Source organism: Xiphophorus maculatus, chromosome 20, assembly GCF_002775205.1.
Source record: "Xiphophorus maculatus strain JP 163 A chromosome 20, X_maculatus-5.0-male, whole genome shotgun sequence".
NCBI classification, from domain to species: Eukaryota; Metazoa; Chordata; class Actinopteri; order Cyprinodontiformes; family Poeciliidae; genus Xiphophorus; species Xiphophorus maculatus.
The window spans coordinates 7,889,545-7,902,075 of record NC_036462.1 but is presented as its reverse complement, the minus strand read 5'-3'; the positions used below and the strand labels follow the sequence as shown (position 1 = coordinate 7,902,075).

Genomic DNA, 12,531 nt, shown 5'->3' with positions numbered 1-12,531 from the left:
ACAAAGCTCATCTATCAAAAACTCTCATGAAGGCTATACTCAGGTTGTCCTTTATGTTCTTCCTTTTAAAAAGCACTATTTGAACTATCAAGACTCCAGAAGAGTTTCCATACTGATGCATCTACTCCAACTAATGACTGCAGAATAAGTGGAAACTACCAACCACAAATAAAACATGAACAAAAAAGAAAAACAACAAAAAGCCAAAAAAAATTTTCTTGTTACAAATCCACAAGCATCGCCTTTGTTGTGTTCACATTTACGATGAGATAACTGCTTCCACACCATGACACAAAGCGGTCCACCAGTTCTGTGTATTCAGTTCTTTGTCTCTCTCAGAAACACAAGACAACTGCAGTTTCATTGTAGTGTTTTTGCAGATGACAGCACTCTGACTTGTACAGGAAGTTTGGGGCAGACAGAGGCAAAAGAAATGAAGGAAAACTCATTTTCTCCTGTGGTGTTCATCTGCTGTTCACCTTAGAACTCACAGTAAGCCTGACTAAATTGTGCTAAACTCACTGGATAAACTACTGGACAAATTTTCCTGCAGACAGATGACTAATGTATGAAACATCACATTACATATGTGTGAAAGAGCAGTCATGAATATTATGTAGTTGGAATATTATATATTCTGGCTTAACATGCCGTCTCTCCTCACAGCTGCACCCTGTTTCCAATCAGCCACCTGTTTTTTCTCCAGTAATCAAGTTTCCTTGTATTAAGCTCCTCATTTTCTGTCACTCACTGCTGGATTTTGTTGTTGTCTCCCTCATCTTTCTCTGTATATTCTCATATCTCAGGCCCTGTGGCTTTTTCTGACACATTGTAAGTTAATTTTACTTTTCTTATTAAAACTTCCAAACTCATCTCCATCGACTCTCTCCACTAAACATGACGCCAACAAATGGAAAAACAGGACTGAAGAACCTCCGACTTTTAAAATAGCTTGTGGCTTTGCTAATTTTCTTTGAAGAATATTGACCCAACATGTCTCTTAGGAGCAGTCAAGGCTATAGTTGCTTAGTAAATTGTTTTTGTTTAAAGTAAAACTCCCCTGTGTCCTTTATTCATTTATCTATTGGATTGTGATTGTATTACAACAGCTTATGGTAATTGATTTCTGCTTTTTATACCCATGATGCCAAATACATGTTTTATCTGCTGTTGTAGCATTTTGGGGGGTTTTCAGCCTGGAATTTCAATGACTTATTAATTCAAACAGACTCATACAAGGAGTAAAACTTCTTCTACTCATTCTCCTCAGACCTCACCCACTATCTTCCTCCTCTTTTTTTCCTCCCTCCACCTCTCCCTCTGTGCCTCTCTGTCCTGACTCCTCCCTTATTTTAGGCTGGTGTCCTCACAGCCGCCCTCATCTTCTCCTCTTCTAACCAAATGTTTCTTCTCAACTCTGTTGTCTATTAGGTCTTGCAAAAAACTCAGAAAGTTGCAGCCTTTTACTTCAGGACAGGTAAGTTTGGACATGAGCAACTATTATGGCTTTTATATTTATCTTCTTTGTATTCTACATATGTTGCTACAGCCTCCTAAAAGTGTTTAATATGTCATGTATGCTATTTACATTTGAGCTTAAAGCAATTAAGGGAGTTTTTGTTGCTGAAGTTAGAATGGATGTTAAAAGATTTGCTCTTCATATCCATATAACACCATTGCTGTTTGTTTTGAAATTACATGGTAATTATCAGGCAATTAGAAATTAACTAAATTTTCTTGTTTATTTAGAGAATTATAGGGGGGAATTGTCTATTTGGCAATTCACACTCTGAATATTTTCCAATATTTTATGTAATCCTCAATAAAATAACTGAAAAGAAACCCTAACCTAGAATATAAGTAGTCTGACAGCCTATTCAGGTTGTTTCTGTCCTATCTGTGTCATGCTGACAGCTTTTTTGCATTTTACAATATTCTCCTGAATAGCTCTTGAGATATCCACTGCTGCCGGCAGGCGCAAGCAAAAGGGATGGAAAAGAATGCAATATATCAAAGCAATCCGACACTTTTCCTTTTATAGTCATCACTGTATCAAACCCAGAGTGTTGCAGATGTTCTCTGTCTGCTGAATCTGACAAATCTGAACATCAGATATACAATGAGTGAGGAATGTACACAAGCCAGTGTTCTATGTTTGCAGAATGCCTTTTGGAGGAGGAAACAAGTGTGGCTGCTGCCAGAAAACTGTCTACTTTGCTGAGGAAGTGCAGTGTGAAGGGAAGAGCTGGCATAAATCCTGTTTTCTGTGCAGTAAGTACTTATAATTCACAAGTAATCTGTATGACTTCTTTTGACTCCTTTCACACATACCAAATAACATGCAGGAATGCAAAGTATTTGGCACGAGCATCCTCAGGTTTCCACTCGGGCATCTCTGGCCTTATTTGGATCTAGAGCAGGGGTGCCCAAAGTCGGTCCTCGAGAGCCGGCATCCTGCATGTTTTAGTTCTCTCCCTGGTGGTACTAACAACCTTCTCGGCATATCAGTATTTTCCTAAGGCCTCTAATGAGCCATCATTTGATCCAGGTGCGTTAAACCAGGGAACTAAAACATGCAGGATGCCGGCCCTCGAGGGCCAACTTTGGGCACTCCTGATCTAGAGTAAACATGACAAAGGTTTGGCCTTCCTTATATGGAGAAAAGGTTGCACATCACAGATATCATCTGAATAGGCTGACAGCAGTGATATTATACAGTTTTTTAAATTATTTTTTTCTGTCACAAAAAATTGGTTCAGAAGGCTTCGACCATATTGATTGCTTTTGAATAACCTTTCAGAAGATACTTTATAATAAATGCCTGCCAACAATTGGACAATTAAAAAAAATAATTAAAAAAGACATTTTCCCCCCCCTATTGATGTAAGTGGTCTGTAAAAAGAACTTGGACAGCACGACTGTGGCAGTGCATGGAGATGAGATCTACTGCAAATCGTGCTATGGCAAGAAATATGGACCAAAAGGCTACGGATTCGGAGGAGGAGCAGGAACCCTGAGTATGGACACAGGAGAAGGACTTGGAATCAAACCTGAAGTGTGAGCAAAATACTATTTCCTCCCACCATTTAACCTCTGAGTGTACCATAAAGTTCCATAACCAGAACAGGTGACTCAAATGTTAAAATTCAGAAGGAAAGAGGTTTACAATAATTATTGTAAAGTCAGTTATGAAATCTATTAAAATAACAGTTAAAGTCATCCTCCTTGAATGGATTTTTATATGTCTGCAAGATAAACAAATGAGTTTCTCCTCATAGACAAGCTCCTCACCGACCTACAAATAATCCCAATGCCTCCAAATTCGCCCAGAAATCAGCAGGGTCAGAAGTGTGTCCACGATGTGGGAAAACAGTGTATGCAGCAGAGAAGGTTGTTGGTGGAGGCAATGTAAGAAAATCTTAACTATTACCTCAATGTTAAATTTTTAATCTAAGCAAATATGAAAGCTAGCTTACTGTTCCATTTAATTTAAAACATTTTTTTTTCTTTAACAGTCGTGGCATAAGGGCTGTTTTCGCTGTGCTAAGTGTGGTAAAGGGCTGGAGTCCACGACCCTTGCTGACAGGGACGGAGAGATCTACTGCAAAGGTCTGTTCACCTCAACTGGAAGTAAAATGGTGATTTAATTAGCCGTCAGGTGGAAAATTGCATCATCTATCATGTCCTTCTAAGTCAAGTAAAAAGAATTTCCACACTATTTTTGCGAAAACTGTTTTTATTCCAGGAAGGTATCAACAATAGATGTGTTTTCAGACCTTTGACAAATTAATTAACCCATTAACCCATTTAATCCCAAATCTTTTCCTGCAAAATAAATGCATGCATTTCAATGCTTGGACCTCCGTAACACATGATATTTATGAATTATTACATTTTATGTTGGTTATGTTAGTGAAAATGTAGGTTTTATACTCGGCAACAATTGTTGCCGGTGGGAAACTGCATAGTCTAAATAACACAAATCTGACCTATTTATACATAGAAAAAAATAAGAAAAATCATGACATGAATAACCTTTTATAACAAAGGATGGTTACAAGAGTGTTCAGAAATATTTTAGATACATAAAGATTCAATGCCACATCCTGCAGATGTCACTGTCTCAATGTGCCAAGCGACCTTTGACCTCATTTGGTCATTTCATCAATGAGCCAAAATCAGGTGAAAATAGAAAATGATATTTATGTGTTCAATGTCCAGAAATCTCTACAGTTATGATTTTAGGACTGCAAAAGCTTAAAGTGGCAGTTTGGTTTGTAAATACCTGACCTTTCTAGGATTTGTTTTCCTTATTAACCCGTTTAATGCCACCGGCAACAATTGTTGCCAGACATTTTTTCTAACTTCTGGAAGCTCTAGAATTGTTTAGACTTTTGGCAGCTAATTGAAGTTTTAAAATAAAATAATAATGTGTCTACTCTAAGCAATATCAATTTCATGTATCTAGTGTGAAAGGTCACACGACCAAACCTCTTTACCACCCGCCTGTAACGCTGGAGGTAAATGTCTGTCACAAACCTGTACAATAGGAAGTCAGTAAAATATTCAAATAAACAAATATAAATAAAATATTTTGAGCATATGTTCTTTCAAGTCTCTTCTACTGATGTATAAAGAAAATTGTATCCCTTCATTCATCTTCTGATCATAAGAAGAGTGAACGTAAGCATGGCAGCAATTGTTGCTGCTAGCATAACATAGACAGCACTAGGCTAGATGCCCGTAGTTTTGCTGTTTATTCTACATAACTTGCCGTTTCCACACAGCTTAAAACTATCAGATGTTTTAGATCTTTTACACCTGAAGGAACCTCAACATGATGTTTTCTACATCACTGGCATTCTCACAGGTGAAATCCTCCTCCCACAAGCCGAACCTTTCCACAAAACGTGGCCTATGCACTGAATGACCACTACAAGATGACGCCACGCCTGAAACTAGTTTAGGACAAGACCAAGGTGTAGTTCTTGGTCTGGTGGAACAGGGTAATACTGTTGCCTTGCAGCAAGACGTACCTGGGTCACCTTGCAGTATTGCTCTGCATCTATATAATTCATGAACTAATTGAACAAAGAAAAAAACCTGTTTCCTTTGCCTGGCTTCTAAGTTCTTGATATCTTGCTCATGTTAATCATTATCCTCCTAATTTTTTGATTGCATGTTATTTCATCCCCAGGGTGCTACGCAAAGAACTTTGGCCCAAAAGGCTTCGGTTTCGGGCAGGGTGCAGGAGCTCTGGCTCATTCACAGTGAAGCCGGAGGCCGCAGCCAACGAGGGACTGACAGCTGGTGTCCTCTGATATTGCAGCTTCCTGAGTCTTTGCATCGATTTCTAACCTTTCACTTTTCGCTGTAGGCAGTCGGCAATGATTCACAAAAGAAATGGCTTTTTTTTACCCGCTTACCAGGCAGACTGGGGTGCTTTGGAGGGAGGTGCACATGAGCTAAACACTTTAAAAAGCTGAAATTTGTCTGTTTTTTTATTAGTATAATGTGTTTCACTTCAGTATTTAATGATGTGGTATGAAAATTAAAGATTATAGCTGCAATGTGAAAATGTGGTGTTTTTAATTAATATTGAAAATATTAAAGTGAGTATGAATAAATAGAAATCAATGTATGTCCAACGCTGATTGAAGGTAGTAGGTTATGCTTGAGGTGATCAAAATAAAGTCTTGCACATATTGCTTTGCCTTTCAGTTAGTGTGCTAACGGGTAAGTATTTAAAAGTATTATCTGCATATGTTTTGACAAAAAGTTATGTTTTGCAAAACAAGCATATATTTCTTTGACACCATTTTCCTGTGACTCGTAAGAATACGAGTCACATAAATCTGTGTTTGAGTTGTTGAGTGTGCTTGTGGCTCTTCTGAATTTTGACCCACGTTGTGACTGAAAGCAAGTTGTTGTAGTGAACAATAAAGTCTTAGTGTTCTGCTCCATCTCTGGTTGTGCTGAAGAGTTGGCACACTGGCCGAAGTGCCAGGCAGCTGTGGTGGAGGAGGTGGGTGTCTGGGTGGGGGCAGCTGTTGGTTCTGGCACCAACATCCACATGCGAGAGCCACATCAGGTGCAAGCCTACACCAGAAACCCTTTCAAGAGGAACATTTTACCATCAGGTTGGTTTTTGTGTTACTGAATGTAAAACAATTGATCGAGAAGTCTTCCACCCTTGCTGCTATCTTTAAATTGATAAAGTTCTTAAAATAAGTTTAAAATTACACACAACGTCTCATTAAAGGGCCGTAGAAGGTGTAAACAAACCTCCAAATGATTGCCTTTTACTAGTTTTTGACTTTGTGACTAAAGTTTAACCAAAATGCTACAATGGCTTAGACCTGTGCAAACACAGAAATTAAAGTAACACAGCTCTGCTGGAGTCAAACCGCAGGAATGTCTTTAATAATTCTTTGAAATTTCTTAATCTGTGAGCAGCTTTCAACATGAGTAGATGAATTATACACAGCAGCAACAGTGAAGAAGTTTGATCTCTTCTTTTTTTTAGTGTAAATCTCAGAACATCAAAGAGCATGTTGCTGTTTGACCTGAGCATTCCTGATGAAGGGTGAAAAATCATGTTAAAGATTCTGTCAGTCAGAATAAGGTCACAGCACCGAGAACTAACCCCCCCAAAAATCAACAAATGTTCAAAGCAGCCTTAGAACATATAGAATGTCAGCAGAGTGAAGTAAATCCTGGAGTTTTATAAATTTCATAAGCAGAAATTGTGACTACGTTTATCTCATTGCAATATAGCAGAGGGTTTATTTCTGCCAAATAATACAAATATCTGGATTTCAATTACCAGTAGCTACAACTACAACAACAAAATCTCATCTTTAGGGCTCTCAAACAGCTTCTAAATGTGCGACAATGGTATTTTTCCAAGCTCCTGTAAACTACGCTTCACGTAAACATGATTTCCTTGTTACAGCCTAATGTTCCAAGAGGTGGCGCTTTTAGAAGCAGCTGACATCTTTTAGAATCAGACAGAAAACGTTGGGTGTGTTTCTGTGTGTGGATTTCTTTCAGACTGTGCATATTAAATACTTTATTAAAATAGGAAAGGCTAGTTTATTTGTACAGCAGCAGTCATACACACAGTAATTCAAAGTGTTTCACAGGAAAATAAACAGACAAAAATAAAAAGACTTGCATAAACACAAGCAATGCATCAAAACAATGATTAAATTTAAGGATGACATGATCTTTACTGTTTAATTTACTTAAATTGTGACTCACCGGCAGCGCAGAAACAAATTCAGGCCAAAGACCATTCAGCCAAGTCAGTCAAATACAACTTTTAGATTCCTATCACTGCTTATTACTTATCTAAGTTATTAGATGTGTTCTCACAGTCAAGAAATTATGCTACTGTTTTCCCCACAAACAAATCCAAAGAAGATGAGGACATTTTGTCATTTGTAATGTATTGCTATAATTTTTTTCTTATCACATCTTCTAACGATATAGTGTTTTTTTATGTATATGTAAGAAATCTCAAAGAGTTTTATAACAAAAAGTGCCAACATTATGTGGGACTGCATGATACAGACCATGAAAGAGTTTCCATCTCAGAGATAAGAGGAGCAAATTATTAAATTATTTTCTGTCAAAAAAAATCACTGAATGTGTGAAAGAATTGATTTGTCATATTTTAGCTAAAGAGTTATTCACTGACGTTATTGTGAAAGTAGAACAGTGGTGTCAACAAGCCACACATACACTGTTATCTTGAGTCCACCCACTCTAGTAGTCGGTGCACTAGTGTGTGTGTGTGTTTTCTATTTAAATACCCCTGTGATAAACAGGATGGGCTGGACAGAGAAAAGCAGGAGTTAAATGTTCTAGCTCATTCTTCTCTACATCACTTTTTCCTTCTGCTCCTGTAGCATCAACACATTAAGGTAAGAAGAAAATTAACTCTTATTTTTTTATTATTATAATCTTATTTCAGATTAAGGTAAGAATGTGTGCCTACAGTTTGGCTTGTGCAAATATATTTACTATATCTAGCTGGAAAACACATTATGCAAAAAACTATTTCAACCATGACTAATCCACCAAAAGTTGTTTACTATTTATTTGTATGAAATGTAACTATTGGCAACAAAATAATACAAACTTTCATTTAGAAAGACTTGAGATACTTAATGCTGAGTTTTCTTATATCAACCATCTAAATATCAAAAATAGATTAAGTTGAAAATCAATGTCCATCAGTGATAAAATATTTATATAATTTTAAATGCTTCATACAATTAAAATATTTTTTGAGTTATGCTTATGAATTCATTCAAACTTTATACTTAAATTCCTGTTGCCAATCTACCAACATCTCTTTGTGAAGTCAACGTGGCATTCCTAAACTCAAAATGGCCTTCCAAGAATGAGGGGCCTGGTCTATATTTGTGTCTTTTTTTATCCAGCAGAAAAGTGGGGCTGAAAGCAGGAAGTCTAATCTATGTGGAAACATTCCCACGTTGGGGGTTTTGCATGCTTCTCCCTGCCTGCCATCACCTTGCCCAGCGGAGGGGAGGATTGTGTTATCAGCACTAGAAGGCGATTGGGTGATTTTGTCCAGTAGGCCCATGAGGACCGGAACAATGACTGAGAAAATCGAACCATTTAAATTCTATTTAAATGTTTTATTTAACGAATAAGTGACTGTTCTTTAGAAAGGTAACTATCTGAAAGTAAGAAAATCGGTCTTGGTCAACGGTGCTTGATATGTCGGTTCACATCCATCTAAAACTCCCAGGGTGGCTGTGGTGTGGTGCATACGAGGGCTTAACTGGACTTCATAATTAGGAACAACTGGGGCTCTAGAACCAGACTGTCTCCACTTTTAAGCTCTCCTAAACAAAACAAATGTATTTTTGTCTTGTAGGTTCATTAAAATAGCCATGATGCCTGAGAAAATGTAAGTATTGCTTTCTTCTTGTATTTTTAGTTTTTGTATCGGTTTTATACAGTCATAAAGCTTTCATATTAATAGAAATTGATTGTAAAAACTAACTTAGAATATTTTTTCTGTTTTGTTCACAGGCCAGAGGTAAGATTAAGAAAATATTATTAATTAGAAAACAAATACAAACACTGATTTTTAAAGTTAAACCAGACTAGTAAAATGTTAAACTATGACATAAATCTGATATTTGCAGAGAAAATCTAAAATCTCAGCCTCTAGGAAGCTCATGCTTAAGGTAAGGAGGATTTGCATAGACAGCAGCTTCACTCTCTGACACAAACAAGATTAAGAACTTTTAGTTTCTTCTTTTAATAAATAAAACATCTCTATTCTTCATAAGAGCTTGATGGTTGCAAAAGCAAAGGAGGAGCTGGAGCAGGAAATGGAAGAAAAGGAGGAGCAAAAAGCAAAATACCTTGAAGAGAAAGTTCCTCCAGCACCACTCACTGGTTTGTCACTGGAGGAGCTAAAGGTAGATATTTCTGTTCTCATTTTTGTTTACACAAATAACAAGTTTTGTAAAAATACATACACATTTTTGTCTGTGTAGGCATTATGTGAAGAGCTGCATTCCAAAATAGATGTAGTGGATGAAGAACGGTATAATATTGAAGCCAAGGTCTTGCACAACACCAGAGAGGTGAGAATGATGCACCATAAAGTGTACATTATACATACCTAAGCAAAGTTACACTAAATTCAAAGTGCCATAATATTTATCCATACAGATTAAAGATCTGAACATCAAAGTGCTGGACTTGAGAGGGAAGTTCAAAAGGCCCAATCTGAGACGGGTCCGGGTCTCCGCTGATGCCATTCTGCGCTCCCTACTGGGCTCCAAGCACAAGGTGTCCATGGATCTGAGAGCCAACCTCAAATCTGTGAAGAAGGAGGACACAGAAAAGGTACATCTTTACTGAAATACAAGAGAATTTACACAGAAAGCAGTGCAAAGAAACAATATTTTCTGTACTTTCACATCAATTTTCCAAGTCACAATCGGAAGGAAATTTATTACCATTTATGACTTCACAAAGAAGAATTTCTTTTGGCATCTGGTGCAGGCTTAAAAATACAGAAGACAAAATATGGATAAAGTTTAATGTACGGTAGTTATGCATTATTGTGAAAAGTTTAAGGCACAAAGCACTAACAATAAAGTATTTGCTAGTGCCTTGGACCCATGTGCGTGTTTTGACATTTTGCTACAAAGAAGACATAAATTCAAAGAAGTATCAAAGAAACATCAACAAATTACAAATTACTGTTGTAACTTCACTATGCAAAGATGCTGAATTCTCCAAAACTTTCCCAAATTTTCTGATTAGTGCATAATGCCAAACTGTGATGTTTAATCTGCAGGAAAAGACAGTGGAAGTGAATGACTGGAGGAAGAATGTGGAGGCCATGTCAGGAATGGAGGGGCGCAAGAAGATGTTTGATGCAGCCAAAGGCCAGATCCAGTAAAACAGTGGCAACAGAAGAAAAAGTCAGCTTTCATCTTCTGAAGCAACATCACTGTCAGTTCACAGAGTGTTGAATGTAGCAAAACAAAAAAAGTATATGTTTTACACTGAGTATCTTCTCACAATTGTTTTTCTATGTTAATGAAATAAACAAATCCTGATATATTCTGTCTTGTCTATTTTCATAGTTGTACTTGTGACAGTGCAATGACAATAAAGTTGAATTCTATTCTATTCTAAAGGAGAATGTTGCTGACAAACTTAAAACCAAGTCAGCATTACAGTCAGTGGCATAAGATCCAGTTCAAATGAAATAATCATATCTAGACAAAATAATTTGATGACACTGATCTAATTTGTCCTGAGGAGTCAGACACAAATTGATCTGACTCCTATGTGCACAGTTGTTTGTCTTATCTCTCTCTCGCCCGGTGATGGATTGGCAATCTACCACAGGAGACAGATACCACACTGCTGCAAGCAAAATCAGTATAAAACAACGGATGTATGGATGGATGTAGGCTAATGAAATGTCTCTATGCTGAATAAGAACCCACTGGCATTTACATAATGCCAGATGTACAATACATTGCCCTGTCAATTACAAAATTAATCATATTCTATTTTAAGAAATTGTTTTTAGCAATAAAAATTAAATGTTACTCCTCCCAGACTAAAAAGCACACATCGTTCCTGCTTGACACTTGACAGTGACGATGTTCAGCAGCAGACAGTAGAAGACAAAAAAGACTGTGGCAGACAACTACTATGCTGCTAAGAAAAATAATAAAGTCAGGTTTAAAAAAAACAACAAAAAAAAAAACAGACAAACCAAAAAACATTTGAAACCCAGTTTTTCTCCAAGAGAGATGGGTAGACTGAGATTATCAACCATTTAGCATAGTTAGCTTAGCTACAGAGTACTGTTTGCCTCCATTTCACTAGCATCTAATGAATTAAGAAAAAAAAGTTACTAACATATTTATATATGTAATTGTCCCTGTACCTTTTACCACACTTAACAGATGAGTCGGCCAGCAGCAGCTCTAACCCCTCACCTCTGTCCCAGTGAAAAAACTGAACACTGTGTTCAATGACAAGCTATTAGCATCGTTCCAGGGAGTCTATAGGGATTTCTCTGTGACTTTGCTCTTTTTACAATTACACAACAAAACAATATATTTATTACTGACAGAAATTCAAACAATCTTTATATAGTGATTATAAAAAACAACCTTCTGTCTGGACTGGAGCCAGTCCAAACAGTTTCACCTCAGCTTGCATTTAAATTACAGATACTTGTTACCACGTCCCTCCTGACCTGCCCTCTCCTAAGTGAAATTAAAGCTGCAGTATATAACATTTATAAAAAATGTATTTTTTTACTTTTTTTTTACATATTTGTTAAAACTGCCATTATGTGAAAGTATGGCATGAGAGATAATTTGTGAAAAATGTATTTCCTCTGCCTTCTCCCAGTCCAATCTAGAAACAACCAATCAGAGGCAGGAGCCGGGATATACCATTGTCAACTACAGTCTCATGTGACTGCTCATCCTTCCTCCCCCTTGCTGTGTGCTATGCTGCAGCTAGCATAGCCTGTTGTGAATGCTCAGTCTAGCTAGCATAGCCACCAATGATGGTAGATAAACAGTTTTCCTTTAACGACAAGTTTCTCTGAATTGCATCTTGCTTGAGCTCGTTTTGCCACATGGGGGCAGCATCTAGTAAAAAAAGCAATTTGTAGAGCCGATCCACCTTCCTAGCAAATGTTTTCATTACTGAGTATCCTTATGTTTGTTTTGCAAAACCAGATATAATGGTGGGAACAACTGGAGGTTTCTGTTAAAAACTTGGATAAGCTAAAGATCCCAGCATAGTGAAATAAACTTAGCTTAATGACTTTCTCTTGTTTGTCTTGTGTGACTCAGGGGCCAGACAGGTGTGGTTTGTAGACAATATAGGAGAAAGGGCGTTCCTTTTCTGTCAGAGAAAAATGGCTTTAAATCTTACCAAGTCACTGTTCTTCTAATGACTGTAACTGTAGTTTTATGAGATAAAATGATCGAAAGT

The 12,531-nt window shown here is 37.2% G+C and overlaps 2 protein-coding genes across 2 annotated transcripts; both read left to right on the top strand.

Moving 5' to 3' along the window:
- The first annotated feature begins 1,350 nt into the window (after positions 1-1,350).
- On the top strand, positions 1,351-5,570 carry LOC102222871 (cysteine and glycine-rich protein 1-like). The gene is made up of 6 exons (XM_005802208.3): positions 1,351-1,477; positions 2,162-2,271; positions 2,889-3,057; positions 3,279-3,408; positions 3,516-3,609; positions 5,198-5,570. Exons 2-6 carry the CDS (start codon positions 2,163-2,165, stop codon positions 5,272-5,274), a joined length of 579 nt encoding a protein of 192 aa, XP_005802265.1. The 5' UTR covers positions 1,351-1,477; position 2,162; the 3' UTR covers positions 5,275-5,570.
- A 2,274-nt stretch (positions 5,571-7,844) lies between these two features.
- On the top strand, positions 7,845-10,623 carry LOC102229076 (troponin I, slow skeletal muscle-like). Its single transcript, XM_005802232.3, has 8 exons — positions 7,845-7,928; positions 8,912-8,944; positions 9,070-9,076; positions 9,186-9,227; positions 9,333-9,464; positions 9,543-9,632; positions 9,721-9,897; positions 10,355-10,623. The coding sequence occupies exons 2-8, from the start codon at positions 8,928-8,930 to the stop codon at positions 10,457-10,459; spliced, it is 570 nt and encodes a 189-aa protein (XP_005802289.2). The 5' UTR covers positions 7,845-7,928; positions 8,912-8,927; the 3' UTR covers positions 10,460-10,623.
- Positions 10,624-12,531: the final 1,908 nt, after the last annotated feature.